A 20721-nucleotide genomic window follows, 5' to 3' on the forward strand; every position below is an offset into this window, starting at 1 on the left:
AAAAAAACAAAAGAGTAATGTTACTCATCATTCTAATTCTCATCATCTCATGAGATGGTATTAAGATAGTATTAGATGATTTGAAACTATTTATTATATTTCACTTATGAACCAATCATCTAATACAATATCATAAAATGATGAGAGGATGATAAGAAAAGAAATAGTGAATAGATTTTTTTCATCGAGAGTATTGGAAAACTATGGATTAGTGTTCTTATAATATCAGATTCTGGAGCCACTATTTCACATTTTTGCTTTTCTGTGTTACATATATATGACATCCATGTAAATAAATGAAAAGTTGATTTCTTATCATCAGAAAAATTTAAAGGTTAATTATATTTTACCCCTCGAACTTTCACTCAATTTATAATGTGCCTTCAAAACTAATAATTGCATTCAAGTGGACTCTTAAACTTTCAAAACTTCTCAATCCCCTCTTCCATCTGTAGCAGCATCAAATTTAACAGAAATTTACTGTAAAGATATAATTTTATCTAATTTATTATCATTGACTATATAAAATATAAAATAATATATGCTATCAATTAATAATAAATCATTAATTATTAACTATATATAAAATTATTTTATACCTAAGTTATAAGCAAGTATGAATAATCTATATACACAATGAAATTATTTGATATTCATTAACCATATATAAATTAATAAAAAAAAATTATTTAATAATTTATTATTTATTATTAATTGATAGCATATATTATTTTATATGGTCAATGACACTAAATTAGATTAAAATTACATCTTTGTAGTGAATGTTATGCGCATGAGCAGCACATGTAGTGAATTTTTGTTAGATTTAACATTGCTGGTAGACTAAATGAGGGGATTGGAAAATTTTAAAAATTTAAGAGTCTACTTTAATATAATTATTAGTTTTAAAAATATATTGTAGATTAAGTAAAAGTTAAAAAGAGTAAAGTCTAATTAATCCAAAATCTAAAAGAAAAATTCTTCTTCACACTCTACTGTGTGAAGAAGCCCCAGCACACCTAACGTGCTGGAGTGAAAAAAAAAAAAAATTCTTCACAATGTACTGCAGCTTCCGGCTACTCCAAGCATTTCTCAATCTAAAATATATCCTTTGGTCGGTGGTATAACAGAGGAAAAGGAACATAACTGCAATGTCGCAACCATCGAGGATCAAGCATTCTTTTCTAGGATTTCGAGATGTGGCTTCCAATCTTTTTCTCTGCAATACAAGATTTTTTTTTTTTTATTATTTCCTTTCATTTCCTACCCTTTTGCTCTGCATAACCCATCTCCTGTATGCATAGCCAGAGTAGTGCAGAGATACGCAAAGCTCATCACGAATCCATCTGCAGGAAAACGGGAAACGGCAGTCGGCAATACCAAGAACAGTGTTGTACGTACGGACAGTACACAGCTTTTAGATGTTATAAATTTAAAACTAATTCAATATGAGAAAAGTTATTTATAACTGTGATAAATAAACAAATAGAGGTACTGAAGGAATGTCAAAGGCCGGAGAAATTAAACCACTTGTATCTATAGCCCTAATGTCACATTAAACTCATTTTTTGGAAATAATAAAATAAAAAAAATATGCGCAAGGACAGAAACATGAACAGTAAAACATAAATAAACATTGATTTTGGTGTTCATGTTTCAGTCCGTGCTCTATAAACCGGTTTGTCTGACATATATATGCATAAGAATAGTAAAAATTTTCATGGGTCTCAACACTTTGAAGCCAAGATCTCTTTGTCTCTTATCTGTATCTGAAAGAAAGTGATATATTCAACAATATCCATAAACTATGTATTAGAAATGAGTGGGGATCGCACTGCCCAAGAAGCTTATCCCATCCCTCTTCATATCTTATCTTTTTGCATTCTCTCTCAACTTGTGGGGTCGTCTTAAGTACTTAAGAGATAGAAAGGAAAAGAAAGAAAACTAATTTAATAACTTCGAATCATGCTATATATGCATGTTCGTACAGTTTCGTATCAATATAGCCATACCATATAAACATCAATGAATAGTACTACAGCAGGGCAAAAGGCAGCAACTATATATACATATATATATATATATATATATATATATATATATATCACTTACGGTATGCCCTTGAAAAATGCCACTACGCGTTTGCAGCTGCTTGCATCTTAGCTACCTATCATCTCAACCATTTAATGCTCCGAAGTAGTGGTTTCTTCTTCCATTCCAAACTTATATAAACCCTACACTTTGTTACTGCCACCCCCACATCTCTGTCTCTCTCTCTCTCTCTCTCTCAGCTCGGTGTGTGTTCTATGTTAATGAAGATTATGATGAAGGGAAAAATCTCGAGGGCATGCATGAACAAGTGGAGAAAGATGGGGAGTAGAGTTATACCTTGTTCTGCGTGTGAGTACTGCTGTAAATGGGCATTGTGGCCTACTGCAAATGAAGAAAAATACATTCCAAAAGATGTCCCAAAGGGTCACTTAGTGGTCTATGTTGGAGAGAACTCCAAGAGGTTTGTGATCAAAGTCACCATTCTCAATCACCCACTTTTCAAGGCATTGTTGGACCAAGCACGGGATGAATATGATTTCACTAGTACTGACTCAAAACTCTGCATCCCTTGCGACGAGAACCTTTTCATCAATGTTGTTCGCTGCGCTAGCTCTCCTGCTCATGATCGGAGGATCCCTCTGTGTCTTTAAAGTACAATGCAACCCCGGCCCCGGGGAGGGAACGAACTTGAGATAATTTGATCGATTGATTCATGAGGTTTAATCAAGCGTGAACAGAATGCGGATGATATCATGTAGCCATAATATATATGTATACTATATGTGTAGAAGTGTGATTCTAATTATTTGAGATAATGATAAGCATTACAATGCGTTATGATCTGCATCATTAGACTCAGTTGATTATTTAAAGTTTTATGGCATAATAAGTCTATTTTCATATTTTCGAACGAAACGCCTGTTCAAAACTGTGAAATTACTTTTAGGGATACTTCAGGGTTGAATTTCGATAAATGATTTTCACTATAGGTTAATATGAATATTTAGGATTTTTCAGTACTAAGTTTATTATTTAATTTTATAGAGTGAATAGTAACATCGATAAGCGCACCAAGTGCAGTGTTTTCAAAATCATAGTGTGAAATGTCAGAATTAGATTAAAGAAGTTTTATTTGGACACTTGACAAGATCTTAGCCACTAATAGTGAATAGTATTAGACACTTGGCACTATGAAGAACTTTGGATGGATTTGAATAAATCAAAGTGTGAGATCATGCCACGTAAACAAAAATCTTATTCCATCCGACTATTCAAATTATGTCAAACTAAAGAGGATTTCCACCCTAGTAAAATTATATATGGTTGGAATCCAACTTAGAACCCAAAAGTATAGTGGAAACCAAAATCCTAAACAATTTTATCCAAACCATAAAGTTGACTTCCAAAACCTAATTGAATCAGTTTCTAGTATTGTGTTTCATCACTTAATTAAATTACTTTCACATGATATTAATCTTTCAAATTTATGTTAGAAAATCATTATCCAATCTTGTTATCCTTAGATAACTGATCGGGCCAAAAGAAATTGAATTTGGGCTTAATAGCAATTCAAACCCTCTTAAAACCCGAAATTGAGGCTCATTCAGTTGAGGCCTATTAAAGCTCCCGAATTTGGCCACATTAGCATTGCTTCTTGGCTAAGTTTTTGTACCCCCACATGCCTAACCAGATTTGTCAAGAGGGCCTAGAAGGTTCTTGAAGTAAAAGGCTAAATGGTCACCTCACTCTTTTACTTCTACACTCCACCAAGAAAAATACATTGGGCTGATTTTTGTATAATGTAATGGGAAGAAAAGGCCAACACTCAAGCTTTATTTCAGTACTATCCCATTCCATAACTTGTGCAAGAGGCTCTCCAGTCCACTTCCCACGAAAAGCAACCCTCATTTACACTTTTCCTTGATAAAACATAAATGACACTCTCGGAAAGCTTTTGTAAGTGTTTTCTCACAAAGTTCCCATCATGGAAGTTTTTCCTTTTTGAGTCTAGTTATCATGGATACCTTATTTGTTCCATTTAGATCATTTGATTGGTCAAAAGTTGTTTAAACCCTAGAAAGGTCATTATGGGTGATAAACTGAAAAGTGTATTATATTTTGGAGTTTTTGACTAAACTAATGAATAGATCTTGGTTCGAAATTTTTATGGAGTACTGTTAACATGTGTATATGATTATTTGTTAAGGATTTTTTGCATGATTAAAATCTTTGGTAGAAGATTTTATTATATCTAGAAACTTAGAAACTGGAAGAGGAAAAACAGTTTCTGTTTTGAGAAAAGTTTAAATCTTTTATGGTTTAATCTTATTCCAATGGTTTTTATATTTTTATTTGAGGATCATAAGCCTCTTATATACATGGTAGAATATGGTTTTGAAGATATTTGATGTTAGTTGCAAGGATATGAAATTTTATGCAATGAGATATTCGGTTAGGCCAAAGTGATGATGTTCTTGGCTAAATTCATGTTTTGGTTGATTTTTAAACATGTGATCTTGAGTTTAAAGCTTAGATCTATTTTAGGACACATTTTTAAACCATGTGATGTTTTGTTTTGAATATCACATCTTTTAAGTCTTGGATCAAGAGGTTGATCAAAATAAGTTAAAAACAAAAATCTGTTTTGAACTTAGAAGAAAAACCAAAAAGTTCAAGTATGGTTTTAGTGATTTTGATGACTCTTTTTCATGATTCAAAACATGATTATTCTTAGGAATATGTTATGAGTATATCAGGAGAAAAGTTTTGGTTTAATCATGAGTTTTTAAAATTTGAAATAATTGCAACAAAAATAAGGGAAATAACTTATGTAAGTTTCGACCCTTATAGAGTTTTAATGGTTGTATTTAGTTTTAAATTTTTCTGAATTGATAATCGAGGTTAGGACAAAATACATGAGGTATGTAAATTTTGATTTTTTTTGAGTTATGATGTAAAATCTTGAAGTTAGGGGTAAAATGATCATTTTTTCACATGTAGATAATAAAATGGTAATTTTACTCTAAGTTAATACTTTTTCATATTTCTAATTGTAAGTGATTGAGTTATAACTTTTAGAAATAACTACTTTCAGTTTTTCGTGATCACACTTGAGTTTTATATAAAAATGCGAAAATCGAGGTAAGTTAGATTTTAACTTACTATCAGTTTAATATGTATGAGTGATAAGTAAAGGAACTACAGTATGTGTATGTATGTTATCATATGTGTCATGCCAAGTCATTACATATTTATCTGTTACACAGAATTTATTCTATCACAAATTATTCATCTGTTACACAAGATATTCTGTCACGTATTGCTATACATTGCGAGTATGTCATGTTAAGTATGTCATGTGTTACATGTATGTCATGTCATGTAGTATTCACTGTTGCAAGTATGTCATGTTAAGTATGTTGTTTGTAACATATTATGTCATGTTACGTAATATTTCTATCTCAAGTATATCATATCTTTTGAGTTACATTCAAGTCAGTTATGCAGTCGAGAAAGTCCTCAAGCTTCGGGCCAGTGGTGAACATGGAGAGGTCGGTTGCACCAGCGGTTGCATCTTTTCTAAGCCTTGCGTCGACAACTATACCTGCGATAGAATCAATGTCATGTGTGAGAGATGCATGGGGATGTTGGGAGAGATGTTGAACCTAGGGTAGAGGACGTGAAGGCTTGGAAGAGGGAGAGTGGGGACGAGTCAGAGGGTAAGTCGGTGTTGGTGTGGTTGGAAAGAGAGAAGCCGAGCCAGTTTTGAGGAAAAGAATCAATGGTTGGAAACAGATGCGTGGGAGGGTGTGTGGGTTTGGGGTTTTTTGTCTTTGGAAATAGCAAAAAATGACTTCTTTTAACTCCTAGAGAGAGATTACGAGGAGAGGTAGGGAGGTTTAAGACCCTTGTGGGGAGGTAAATGGGTAAGGAAACGGGCTGAGGAATGACACAGATATAGAGGTAGAAGAAAGAGATGACTACAAAGGAAAAGAGATAACTTGAGGTCCAAAAGCACTAGATTAGGTGCACCATCCAACCCCATTTCCTTTTCACTTTACTTTCTCTTTCTTTGAAATTTCCCTTGTCTCTTTATTTCGAAAGTTTTGGTTCTCCGTTTAGCACCTAAGAAAGTAAAAGAAATTGCGAGAAAGTGAAGATCAAAGTTCCTTTTTCTGATTGAAAGTTGTGTTGCCGTTATTTTTTTTTTAGTCACAAATAATGAATCTGAGTTCCTTCCACTTCTCATTAAACATATGGTGCGCAAATGCAAATGGGTATTTCTCCAGTTTCAGTTTTATAATTTTCTCCAAAAACATATACCATTTTAGTGCAAGTTTTGGTTTTTGAGGCAACAATGATACTCTGAGACGATTTCTCATTTTACGAAGTAATGTTCAAAATATTTTGGATAATGATAGCAGTACAGCTAGTTTACCATTAGTTTACTACTTGCAAATAAAAAATACATTTTAAAATTCTAAAATAATTTTTCATTTTTTATTTTTTTATTATTATATATCAACTAAGTGATAAATGAATTGTATATCAATCAGTAGAGTATCATTATTTTTTAATTTTGTTTCTGTTATTGCGTCTGTTGTTTACTGAATTGTTGTTTCTGTTATTACTCTCTTTGTTTATTTCTTGTATTGTTTATTTGTTTATTTTTCTTTTATTTTTTGCGTTGATTGTTTGAGGGCACTGCATTGTTCAGTTGGGGTTGTTCACTAAGCATCACTATTCATTCAAGGCTCTTTATGGAAGAAAAAAGTGCTACTATTTATTCATGTTCATTTACTATTTATTTACTAATTATAATAAAAATCATTTTAATTGATTTTTATATATTTGTGTGTTATGCTAGATTTAGTTTTATTTATAGCATCCATAACAATTTAATTAAAAAATTATATTTTAAGATTTCTGTTAATTTACAATACTTCAATTTTTAGTATATAAGTTGTTAGGTTTTTATTAATCATGCAAAGCTATTCAAAATTTATTTTGTAGGGACATTTGTCATATATAAAAAATCTTATAGAAAAAACTTTAGAGAAAGAGTGGATGATTCAACTTTCTATGACCGATTCAAGCAATAGAAGCATAATAATTTCAATGTCCTCTCTATTGATGTCGTGCAAGATGACACAAATAATAGATCACAGTAGAATGATCAAAGAAATCTTATGTTAAACTAATGTTTTTGTTAAATATAGTTGTACTAACTGATGTATTTATGTTATAATCTATGCAAACATGTAATTATTATCCAATACTTAACTATTATTACCCAAATACAACAGCATTAGCATCTCATGCCCACATGCAATGGTTTAAAATTATCATTCTCGAGGGATGATGGATGATGAATTGTTGATCAATTTGCTTATATTTAATTAATGAGTATAGGAAGTTTCCAAATACATGGACCACTTGTCTTTGCATCAGATTACATATCGATTTGGCTAATTCACATAGTTTTTTCCCCCAATGTCTCACTTTAAAGTTTGGGGACCCATGCAGTAACACTAATTGGAACAAGCTATCTTGACATTTTGTCTTTGACAAATTTTTACTGAATTATTTCAATAATAATTGGTTAACTACATTAAAGAAGTACTTCTCACTAAGAGATGAAAAGTTGATTTCAAAAGTCTATGTGATCATGTAATGGAATGGTATTATTTAAATACATATGTGATGATGAGAATATATTAACTATCTTCAAGGGAAGATCATTTAAACACGTTTGCTTCTTGATATCTCTTCTAAAACTTCCCAAAAAAGTATATTTTTGGAAGGCTAAAGAATAATGCTATTTAAATAATAATAAGATTTCTTTGGTTACAATTTACACTATTGTTACTCATCACTGATTATGAGATATTCAAGTTGTTATATATATATATATATATATATATATATGTTCAGAACAACTAGTTAATTATATAGTTAGGTCATGTTCAACTAGTTGTACATGATTTCTTTTCCTCTTTCGGTTTAGAATGTAAAAAAAGGTTTTAAATATATAATATGGATACAGAAAATTTCTGCCATTGTTCGTGTGCAACTTATGTTAAGAAAAATTGTCACTTTGGAGATTTTTGACTTGGATATTTCTTTTGCACAGCTCATGTAGAAGGCAGTGCATATATATACTTGATAACCCTATTCTAGACAGCTAGATCGTTGCTGCTCAATCACCAAGTCATCGCAAATCAACGACTGATGTGTGAAGTTGCAGATGAACTCCACCCACCATTTGTTTTCATATTTGGTTTAACTGGTACATTTGTATTGTGGATGTTTCTAAGCTTGTAAGAGACATTAGCTGCTCCCATTTGTAGTACTTAATTGCCTTCCATTAATGCACCATATGCCAGTGATGTATAGTAACCTTAAAAGGGCTGATGTACTGATGTATTGGATGGAAACTTGAATTTATATATATATGCTATTATGGTTACAAGTATTGGATTAAAGTACTATTTAGTAATATTGTAAATGAGTTGGAGCAGGAAATCAGATACCCTAAAAAAATGGTACATTTTATATACTGGATTGGTAGCAGGCTTAAAATGCCAATTGCGGCGATTTCCACTTCGCTGAGAACAAGTTTTAAAAACAGATTTTTTTTTTTTGCGGCGAATATAATTGGCCGCGAAAAACTAAATTCGCCGGAAGTTCTTTTCCGCGGCGAGAAAAAATCGCCGCAAAAAAGTATTAAGGCCATTGAACCATTCTCGAAGACTTCAAAATGCTGGTAAAACTCTATTGCGGCGAATTTAACGGCCGCAAATTATAATTACGGTGATTTTGTGTGACGAGAAAAATATTAATTGCGGCGATTTTTGAACACGTTGGAAATAATATGAAGCTATTTACGACGATTTTTTGAGTATTCACGACAATACAAAACGATGCAAATAATTTTTCTTTGTGCTATAACGTTGAAATTCAAATGATATTTTTGACGTATTTTATAATATTTGTAGCGAACAAAATCTCTGCAAATAAAGAATTTTCCCAACGATTCTTGGGTTTCGCTGGCGAAACTTTTAAGTCAGCCAACAATTGCAACGAAAGTGCGGCGCAGCATATATCGCTGCAAATGGTTATTTGCAGCTATTTTAGGGGTTATTTGAGACGAATCTTAACGCCAGAAAAGGCCCTATTTTTTATAGTGTTAGAACTTACATTTTTTTTCCCTATACATTAAATTATTGATTGAAATCTTTTTTTTTTTTTTTTTATAAAAAAAAAGATTATTTCTTAAAAATAGAACTAGACAAAAGGTGCTTTTCACATTACTCCTACACTTCTTTTTTTTTTTTGAAAATAGAACCTCATTCTTTCATTCAATCATAGAACATTGTCTACAAAACCTTCCATGTCTTTCTGCAGATAGGAAGAAATACAAATTGGTACCACTTCTATCCATAGTTGCTCTACACTTGATCTTAAAGCTAACTTAGCCAAACTGTGTGCTACTGTATTTGTATTTCTGTGTGGATATTGAGCTACCCAATTGGACCATTCAGATAAAAATGACTTTGAATCTTCAATGATACTGCCGAGGCATGATAAGTCTTCATCTGGGCTATAAATAGCTTTAACAATGTTTTGAGCATCTCCTTCGAATGTCACTTTGTTGAGTCCCAAGTGTCTGCAAAGTTCCATGACTTTTCTTAGAGAAATTCCTTCTGCTATTACTGGTTGATCCACATTACCTCTGATTCCTCAATATGCTGCTGTAACTGCCCCATTTTCATCTCTAATAATGAATCCTACCCCCATTTTCCTGAGTTTGACATTACAAGCTGCTTCCCAGTTAGCTTTAAAGCTGTTTGCTCCTGGTGGTGACCATTTCTGGATGACTTCTACTCTACTGAGTGGTATTCTTCCAGAGATTCTCTTGCAGCTTTGATAATACTACTTGGGATAAGAAATTTGTTGTCAAAAATAAAATTGTTCCTTCTCATCCACAATCCCCTCATGATGACTGCAACTTCTTCTAATTCAATTTTGTTGAGCTTCCCTTCCAGATCTTCCCAAAGCTTATGCAGATCAGTCTCCATAGCACCCCTTTTCTGAGTTGCTCTGTGAGCCTCAGCCCATACACCACTTGCTGCTGGGCACTGCCATAGAACATGCATGACAGTCTCCTCTTCTTTCAAACAGATGGGGCATAAAGGGTTCTCAATAACCTTTTTTCAAAAGAGGTTTACTCTAGTAGCAAGAATGTTGTTTCCTACCTTCCACATAAACAACTTCACCTTACCAGGAACTTTCATTTCCCATATAGACTTCCACCTGCTATCCTTCTCAGCCTCCCTAGAAGACTCTCCCACCATAGCCTTCTTTCTATTTTCTTCCAAGAAGTATACACATTCGATTGAAAAAACACCATTTCTCGAGGGACCCCATATCAATTTGTCCTCTACACCCCTAGTACTCATGGGGATACTACAAATATGATTAGCCTCTTCTTTATTGAAGATAGACCTGATTAAGCTTTCATTCCAATCCTTTGAAACATCATTAATCAGTTATCTAACTTTTGAATTGAATTTTCATCCAGGATCGAGATGGGGGATTGAACACAAAAGGTTGAGGGAGATAGCAACCATTTTTGACCCCAAATGTTGATTTTTGCACCATCCCCAACTTTCCACCTCAGCCCCTCCTTTAGTAACCCCAATGAATTCCAAACACTTCTCCATATCAGAGAAGGGGCATTCCCCAATTTAGCTTTTGTGATAGAGGTGTTCTTGAAGTATTTCTCTTTGAAAATCTTAGCAACCAAAGAGTGAGGGCTTTGTAACAATCTCCAAGCCTGTTTAGCAAGGAGTGCTAAATTGAAACTAGCCAAACCTCTAAACCCAAACCTCCCTTGCCTTTAGCTATCCCCATTTTTCCCTAGCTCCTCCAATGGATCCCATTACCCCCACCAGAATTTAGACAGCATGATATTGATTTCCTTACAAAGCTTTTTGGGAAGCTTAAACACACTCATTGTGTAAGAGGAAATTTCTTGAAGAACTGCCTTGATCAACACCTCCTTCGCTGCCCCCGATAGAAAACAATTCTTCCAACTGTTGATCTTTTGCCACACCCTCTCCTTGAGACCTCTGAAAGTGTTACACTTTGATTTACCAACCATGGTTGGTAAACCAAGGTATTTTTCATAGCTTCCTTGGACCATGGACCCCCCTTCTCTTAGAGTAAGATCCCTATCTGCACAGGAGTATTTGAACTAAAAAAGACTGATGTCTTCTCTTTATTCAAAAATTGGCCAGAAGCTTTTTCTTACATCAGCAACAACTCTTGCAATCTCTTCCATTCCTCAACACAAGCCCTCCCAAATAAAATGCAGTCATCTGCAAATAGCAGATGATTTACTCTACTCCCTCCTCTCACAACTGTAACCCCTTTGGTATTCCCAGTCAAATCTGAATGATTAAGCAAAGAGCTTAACCCTTCTGCACACAATATGAATAAATAAGGGGATAGGGGATTCCCTTGTCTCAAGCCCCTCGAAGGAAAATTTTTTTACCCTGGCTTTCCATTGACTAACACAGAGTAAGAAACTGAGTTTATACTCCCTCATGACTATCTTTATCCAATCATCACAGAAGCCAAAATTTTCCATTACTGCTTTCACAAATGGCCACTCTATCCTATCATAAGCTTTTGACATGTCAAGCTTAATGGCCATGTTTCCTTTCTTACCCTTCTTCCTCACCTTCATGGTATGCAAAACCTCATAGGCAATCATGATATTGTCAGTAATAATTATGCCAGGAATGAAGGCACTTTGATTGGTTGAGATGATCTCTGTCAGAACTCCTTTGAATCTGTTAACTAGCACTTTGGAAATAATTTATAAAAAACGTTACAAAGACTGATGGGCCTATACTCAGTTACTACTTTTGGGTCCTTCTTCTTGGGGATTAAGGTAATAAAGGTAAAATTGACAGGTTGGAAAGGAATGGTACCATTGAGATGGTCAAGCACAGCTGCTCATACATCATCTCCAATTGTTTCCCAATGGTTTTGATAGAAGCAAGATCCAAAACCATCAGGGCCTGGTTACTTTAGAGGTGCCATGCTTTTAATTGCTTCTTCAATCTCCCCCTTGCTAAATGGTCTGTGCAGTTTGTCATTTGCCTCCCTTGTAACTCGAGGTTCTAAGTGTTTTAAGCAATCTTCCATCTCTTCTGAACTAGGCTGAGTTGAACTGAACAAGCTCTCAAAATAACCCTTAAAGGCTCCCTCAATGCCCACTTGGTCTTTGTAGATTTTCCCTTGCCCATCTTCAATTTGTTTAATTGTGTTCTTTTGCCTCTTTTGGTTTGCACAAGCATGGAAATACTTTGTGTTTCTGTCCCCCTTTACATACCAATTTCTTTTAGCCCTTTGTTTCCACTTAATATCCTCCTTCTCAAGCAAAGTTCTAACTTATTTTTGTAACTTCTTTATTTCAGCTGCATTAAGGCAACTCTCTTCATCTTGTAACCTTGTCAGTACCTCAGTTTTTAACTTTATTTCTTGATTCCTATCCAGCTTGAACTGCTTACTCCATCCCAGAAGTCCCCCTCAACACCTTTCTAGTTGTTTTGTTATTGGGGTTTGTGAACCTCTCCTTCCTTCATTACTCCTCCATGCCTCTTGGATTACTTTCTCACATCCCTCCTCCTTATTCCAGCTTGCTCCAAATCTAAAGGTTCTACAATCCTTCCTTGTAACACCCGAGCACAGCACTAAACCGTTTTCTAAAATTATTTTGAATTTATACGTATGGAAAATAGTTGTTTTGTCAAATATTTTATGGGCCGGTATTTTTTTTCTAGAAACAAGTTGAAATATTACAGGTTTGGTTCGTGACTCAAAATCTAATAGTAGAGCCCTTTTAGTTTTTATTCTTTTTAGTTATTCACTACCAGATTTGTTAAAAGTGGCTCTATCCGATAACCCCAAGACCCGTGCCCTTTATTTTATTAAACTGAGAAACCCAATGGCTGTTGTTTTATTTAGAAACTCCCCACCTTTTTCACGTCTCCGCCAGTCATAAGCAATCTTATGCACGTCTCTTTCCTCTCTTATCTCTAGGGTTTATTCCTCACCTCTCTATATATATATATATACTCGTATTCATCTACCACATGGAGAAACTGCCCAAACCTTGTTACTGCCGCCAACCATAGCACAACCCCCATCATGTTGCACTCCATTGCCATGACCCAAAAACATCCACCGCAGTTTGGTTTTCATCCAACCACCGTGTAATAGCCTAATGCCCTGCCCCACATGAAACCGGCAGCTACCTCGATTCCTTTCCATAAACTGCAACCACCCATATGCACGGCAACACCACCGTAAGTCGATGCCATGGAGGCCGCACATCCTCTCCATTACTCGGTTAGCCCCTGTTTTTGCTCATCAAAACAGAGCACTCCTTTTTCCCCCCTAAGTTAACCCAGCAACCCCACGGCACCAACCCCTCCACTGCGATGCCACTTCCACAGAGAGTTCCGTCGACCACCTCACGTCACCCCGAGCCACCCAACTCCGTCGCAGCTCCACCTCTCTCAATGAGCCTTCGTCGCACGCCTCCTTCCCGTCTCACGGTCTGATTTCCTTCCTTTCCGCACGCTGTGGACCCTTGCTCTCTCACTCTCCATTTTTCTCCCTCTCTCGTGCTTAACCCAGCTTGACAGCATGTCCGCCGCACGCCTGCTCTCCAGCCGCGTCGCCACTGCCTACCCAGTCCAGCCATCGCGCCGCGTGATTCCTCCGTGTGTAAGCCCCTACCATGCACATTATTTTGTTTTCCGTAGGTTTTATTGGTTTTCAAAGAAACAAAGGAAATTACATTAGTGCCCTTGTACTAAGTGTTATATTAATGTGCTTTAAAATTCTTATTATGTATTGGTACACTCTTATATAATTATGATTACAAAAAATCACTTAAGTATTTTAATATGTTATTTAAGTAAAAATTTATTTTAATAGTAAAAAATATTGGTGTAATGTTATTTTTACATTTTAGATATGTTTTAGTCTATTTAAAATTGTTATGGGTTATTTTAAAATATTTTGGAATAATTATATTATCCAGTATTAAACTTTATAGTTGGTTTTCAATAATAAATAGGTCTGACTTTTAAATGTTTTAGTCATAGTATTAAGTTAGCATTGACGATTTTAAAAAGTGATGATTTGTAATTTTAGGTTTTGAGGAATTAAATAGGTTATTTTCTAAGCTTAGGACTAAATATCTAAATACGTGATTAATTGAAAATTTATGAGAATTACGTGATTATTTTATAGGTGACGATTAATTATTGTTCAACGTTTTTGAGGAATTCTGAAAAAGCTAAGAAATTCAAGTAAGCGGGGTTCCTATGCTAGACTTTGCATTTAAAATAAAATGGGCTGAGGTTATTTTTGGAAAATATACATATTTGATGTTGAAAAGAAATTTGAACTGCCTCTGTTATTTGTTCTGCATTACTCATAAGATTCTGTTTAAGAAGAAATTATTTTCTGTCATGACTGGTGTAGACATGAGCTTATTTTTGACATTCTATTTCTGAACTTTGAAAAATAGAGCGAATATGAAATTTTCTGCATAAATTATATTGTGTTATGATTTTGTTCTGTTCTGAAGATTTTTCTATACTCTGATATGATCTGATGTGATTTTTGAAAAACCTCTGGTATAACATTCTGTTTCTGTTTCTATTCCATTCTGACCTCACCAAGGGTGTAAAACTGTGGCCTCTGTTCCGGTTGGTACCAACTTTTCTGTTTCTGGTGCACCCACTTTGGAAACAAAGTGGTTTTCTGCGTGGTCTTTCCTATGTGCACACTCGGGGCTTCGAGAATGAATAAGGGGAAGATTCACATTCTGTTTCTGCTCAGTTAGCTACTAAGGTTTGCACAATCCTACCACAGGGGTTAAACATGGTATTTGTTCTGATATGATAAGATAAGATGTGATATTTCAGTTTATGCTATGCCAAAGGGATTTTGATTATGAATATTTTTTGAACTTTCGCTCTGATATTTTTGATAACATGTTCTGACGCTGCATTTTGAAAACATTATTTTGATTTTGATTTCTGAAAGAAAATATTTTTGTTCTGCATTCTGAACTCTGTAAATGCTCATGTTTACAAACTAGTATATGTCATCTGCTTACTGAGTTGTTGATAACTCACCCCTTATCTCCTTATATTTTTCAGATGATTTTTGAATAGACCAGCTAAGGATCATGATTATGGTGTATCGGTGAGATGATTATTTAAGCATAGTAGATTACTCATTGAAGATTTCGGAGAAGTGGCAGATTTTATTAAGAGACTTTGTAGTATTCTGATGACGTTATATTTTGGAGTCTATAAATATATTGATGAATTGTGAGTTTTAAGTTATAGGGAGTAACTCTTCTATCCCTACGGGACCGGGGCATTACATTCCTTGTGAATCTGTCCCTTCTATTCATAGTCAGCAGGATTGGCCTGTAATCTGAACTCCTGCCTGTTAACACTTCCACCCAATATTCCTTAAACAACTGGACCCAGGATGGGTTTGCTACCACCCTATCAAGCCTTTATTTCGTGAATGAAGCATCCTCATGTCTGTTGCTCCATGTGAACTTGCTGCCCACCCACTTTAAGTCTGACAAGTTCCCTTTCTCCAATACTTTTCTGAAATTTTCCATTAGTTTCTCTTGTCTGGGTCTGCCCCCTATCTTCTCATCATGAGTTAAGATTTCATTGAAATCTCCTAACACACACCAGCCTTGAAAACCTGTTGGCTTTAAGGATGACAGTAGCTCCCAAGCATCAGCCCTTTTGTGAGTCTCAGGATGGCCATAATAACAAATCAACAGCCACCTCGAGCAATCCACCTCATTTGATATCCATGCATTTATGTGCCTTTGTGTGTATTTCAAAACTTCTAAATGGACCCTACTACTCCATAAAAGTGCTAAACCTCCTTTTTGACCCACTGGTTCTACCACAAAACACCCTTCATACTTAAGTATCTTCTTAAAACCTTCATACTTGACTGCTTTTAATCTAGTTTCCATAAAGAAAACTACATCGGGTTTCTTCTCCTCCACCAATAGGTAGAGATCTTGAACTGTCCAGGGTTCCCAAGCCCTCGGCAGTTCCAACTTAAGATTTTCATTGAGAGTGGCGGGACTGGTGACCAGCCTCCGCCAATAATTGTTGAGAATTATCCTCTGAATCTTCACTGTCCAACTTCCCTAGCTTGATCTTCTTTTGCACTTTTTCACCCCCCATCACCTCTTCTTTTTTCCTTTTTCTAGTAACATACCCACCATCCTGCTTGGTGTCCTCCCTTTTCTCTCTAGCTATCCTTTTCCCCCCTCCCTTAGTCTTCCTATTAAGCATTCCTAGATCCATGCCAATAGTGGCTGTTTGCACAGTCTCCTCTATCTCCAAATACCTATCATCCCCACTTGCTTCCACCAACCAACCATCTACCCCTTCCATTCTTTTTTTTTATGTACCTTTAGCACAACAACTCTTTACTTCATTACTCTCATCCCCTCCCCTTAACCCATGCACAGTATTCTCCCCCTCATCACACTCCTCTTGTTCTGCTCATCCTCGCCCCTTTTTGTTTCCTCACCCTCCCTCCTTCCAACCCTTCCCTCATTCTCTTCTCTCCACTTTCTTTCAAAACCATCAACTCTTATTTTCACCTTGGACCCCATTTTTGTATCAGCCCTTAACCACACTCCATATTGCAACTTTTCACCCACCTTCCCAGTACATCCTTGTGAGCCATGAATTAAGCAACCACACTCAAAGTAGAACCTGGGCAACTTTTCATATTTACTTGGGATCCAAAACTTGTCACCTTTTATCGTGATTGTTCTACCTCTAGCCAAAGGTTTCACAAGTTCGATATTGATGCGGACCCTTAGAAACTTACCCCATCCAATCCCATCTTCTTTTGCATCCACCTCTTCTACTTTACCTATTGTTTTTCCTATCTGTTTGCCATGTTCTTCATTCATGCATGCAAGAGGCATATCATACATTTGGATCCAGAAACTTTCCTTTTCAAACCTCATTCTTTGCGGTGGTGTATATTCATCAAATAGCTTCAAGGATAATAGATGTGAGTCAAAGAGCCAAAGTCTCCCACTCCATACACGCTGCTTGTCTGCTTGGTTAGTAAAGGTTATGGTAAACATGTTACCTCCTAGTTCAACGAACTTAGCAGGCTTGCTAACTCTCCATACTTTCTTCATTGTATCCTCAAGAACCATTTTGCCGATGTTCCTATCTAGACAAATCTTTCCTACCAAGCTACAATCTCCTTTGAACCCTATTACCTCATTGATAGCATCATCAATGGCTATAGCTTCCCCTTCCTCCTCTGTCAAACAAAACCTCCCCCACTGTTCCTCCAAATTATTCATTGATGAAAACTTTTCTCACCTTCACACCTGCAACTTCCTCTAGCTTCCCCCGTAACCACCAACACAGTGCGAATTACTCCTCCGTACTCCACCGTGCGTTTCTTTCACTCAACTACGTAACCACTCACCTTGAATGTACGTAACCTCTTCCCACCACCTTTCCTTTGGGAAATGGTGTGGTCCCCCCCACTTCACCTCAGCCTCCCACTAGGAGAAACAAAGAAAAGAATTACTAATCACATTACTCCTACACTAGTATATAAGAATCTAGATGCAAGTAAAATTATTTGTTAGTCACTTGCCCACGTTCACACCCGAGGTGGGCGGGTTGCTCGCTCGTTTCTTTGCGGGATGGGGGGATTGGGTGGGTGGGCAGGCCGGGTTGTAGGGCCTCGTGGCCCAACCCTAGTAAATAGAGAAGGAAAGAGAAATTCAAGAGGCCGTTTGTCAGCTGTGAAGGAGAAGGCAACCCTAAGCCCGTGAATGTGCTCGATGTTCAAAACATTCAAGCTTTTATTAACCATAAATGCTCAAATGAAGAACTGATTTAACTTCTAAGTCCTATTGACTTGACCTTTAAAACCACAAAACTTGTCCATCGGATGTAATGCATATATCCGAGTCGAACACAAAAAGCATGAGGCTGTCAAAAGCAAAGTAGTAGCATGCAGAGATGTAGAGCTTCACTAACATTAATAGCAAGACAAGAAAGAAGATTTCAGTGTCATCAAATTACCACCAAGCAATCCTGGGAAATAATAACATTTAATACAAGTCGACTTTATCCACAAAGTGAGAAAAGGGATATATCTGCAAACTAATTGCAAAAGACAATGCATGCTTTGCACATAAGCACAAAAGCACCCACAAGGATCTATAAAATTTTTAACATTAAGAGTAAGAGTAATTTTATATACAATAATGAATAGCGTAAGTGCACGCCACGCAATAGTTTTGAAAAAGAGCGGTTTGCAAATATCATTTTTCTTCTTTCTTTTAAATAGGTGAAAAATCCTAAGAAACGGTCACAAGTGGGTTGTGCAATATGAGAAGGAAAAAAATGATGGCAACGCCCCTCCTGAAGAAGCTGCAATATTAACAAAGATACGATGGCCTGAATGGTTTTTACATTACCATCACGAACAGGGAGCATTGCAAGGAATTGAAAGAGTGATCGCGGTACAAGATATTAACATGAAGCCTTCTCGTGTAAAGATATACAAAAACATTATGTTGCCAGCTTGTGATAAAAAGTACATACAACACATTGACGAGACTACATGACCCAACAATGGCAACGCTAGTCACAGGTATAGCTTCCTACAGGTCAAACAAACCCTCCAACTCTCTCCACCCAAACGTCTCACCGTGGAAATTACTAGAATTCCTATACCACGCATAAAAGTAAAGCATGAGCAAAGCCACCATGAAGTAAACCTCCAGAACTGACTGAAACACCATTGCAAAAAACCTCCCAAAGACCTGAGCAAGAACTACTCTCACAAACGGGCCGCAAAAGATAGCTTCCAAAGAGATAATATGGATACCCTGGCTCAACGTCGTCAACGTCAAATAATAACCTTCCTGCATTATCTCCGTTTGCGTTCTCCACGGCTCCATAATCGCAATCCAAACATCCCCAGCAAATATTAAAGCCAAGAACGTATCGGTCAAGAAGCACGTAATCGAAAACCCCAAAATCTCTTTCTCAAGACCACTAATCCACGGAGACATGATCGAAAACGGCATCAATTTCAACATCACATAAAGCTTCAAATATGTGTCCTGATCTTCGATTTTGCCAAAATACCACCACCCAAGGAGATACGTTAGTATATGTCTCACCAACCATCGCATCAAAATGAGCCCGAAAAGCCTCTCAAGACCCACTCTTGAACCTTCCCACATTGTAACAAGAAATGAATTGAACGTCCCTAGTATTTCATTCACAACAGTAATGAAAACAATGCCTAATCCCAATGAATAGATAGCGACAAACCAAAGAACTACCAAAATATAGACCCACATTACAGAACGCGCAAAGAAGACCATCCTTTTGTCCTCACTTTCACGGAGCTCTAGTTCTTTCATAGCGGAGATGTTGACGATCACGTACTTAGGAAAGACTAATTCTTGATTGAGAATGAGGAGGCTGTGATTGAGCGGGGCCATGCGTTGGTCGTCTCCGGGGAAGAAGTAATCGTTAAAGGCCATGACGAGGGCGTCGGGGTGGACGAGGTAGCTGGGGCGACGGCGTGGGGCGAGACGGGGGAAGATAGGGTGGCGTTCAGAGTCAGTGCCGGCGAGTTGGAGGCGACGGGAGACGAGGGCCTTGAGGGAAGGATCCTGGTCGACGAAGGAGATGAGCTGGCTGGTGCCATACTCGACGGTGGTCCGGAAGGAGAAGAGGAGGAGGGATAGGAAGAGGAATGTGGGGAGTCTGGCGGTGAAACACGAAGCCGTCAGGCAGAAGAGCTGGGCGGTGTTGCTCATCTTCGTTGCCGCCACTTTCTTTTATTTGGATTCTTGGATTGCAAAAGTAATTTTCTTTTTATTTTCTATAATTTGACTACTGAAATTTTGTCTTCCTGCTTTTGTGCGCTCGTGGGTTTATATATATAACTATTACTAGTAAGGGACGACGAACCAGTTGAGAAATAAAATTGATAAAAAATGAGTAACGAGAAAAAAAAGCCACATGAAATTAAAAAAAGAAAAACAGATCTATGGATACAAACAATTTTTAATTTTACATAATTTTTTGTTTTCTACAAAAGAAATTAGTTTAAAAAGTAGGCATAATGAATTATAGAAAAAAAAAAAAACAGAAAAATTGAACTCGTCATCTCATACATTATACATTAACATGTAATTTGTCATTTTTGTCTTTTCTTTAAATATACATATATTGATGTGTAAATACAAATGTTTAAACATAAATGACAAAAATAACAAATCACATGTTAGTGTGTGGTGTGAGGATGATGAATATAATTTCTCTAGAAAAAATCATTTTAAATCTAATATATTTATTTTAAATCTAGCGTATGATTTTTAAATAGAGTCAACTATTTTAAAATATTTCAAGTATTTTAAAAGTCCAAAATCATTTTAAATGAGGTATTTGTAGTGTTATTGAACAAAGTCTAGTTCTCAAGTAAGTCTCTTTATATTTTGTAGCTCTAAAAATAATATAG

At 36.1% G+C, this 20721-nt stretch overlaps 2 protein-coding genes across 2 annotated transcripts; one reads left to right on the forward strand and one right to left on the reverse strand.

The window, feature by feature from the left end:
- The first annotated feature begins 2321 nt into the window (after positions 1-2321).
- On the forward strand, positions 2322-2702 carry LOC109018217 (indole-3-acetic acid-induced protein ARG7-like). Its single transcript, XM_019000385.1, has one exon. It carries the CDS (start codon positions 2322-2324, stop codon positions 2700-2702), a length of 381 nt encoding a protein of 126 aa, XP_018855930.1.
- Positions 2703-18844: 16142 nt separating this feature from the next.
- Positions 18845-20017, reverse strand: LOC109018216. The gene has a single exon (XM_019000384.1). The coding sequence runs from the start codon at positions 20015-20017 to the stop codon at positions 18845-18847; it is 1173 nt and encodes a 390-aa protein (XP_018855929.1).
- Between the last annotated feature and the right edge of the window lie 704 nt (positions 20018-20721).

Source organism: Juglans regia, chromosome 3 (genome assembly GCF_001411555.2).
Source record: "Juglans regia cultivar Chandler chromosome 3, Walnut 2.0, whole genome shotgun sequence".
Classification (NCBI taxonomy): Eukaryota; Viridiplantae; Streptophyta; class Magnoliopsida; order Fagales; family Juglandaceae; genus Juglans; species Juglans regia.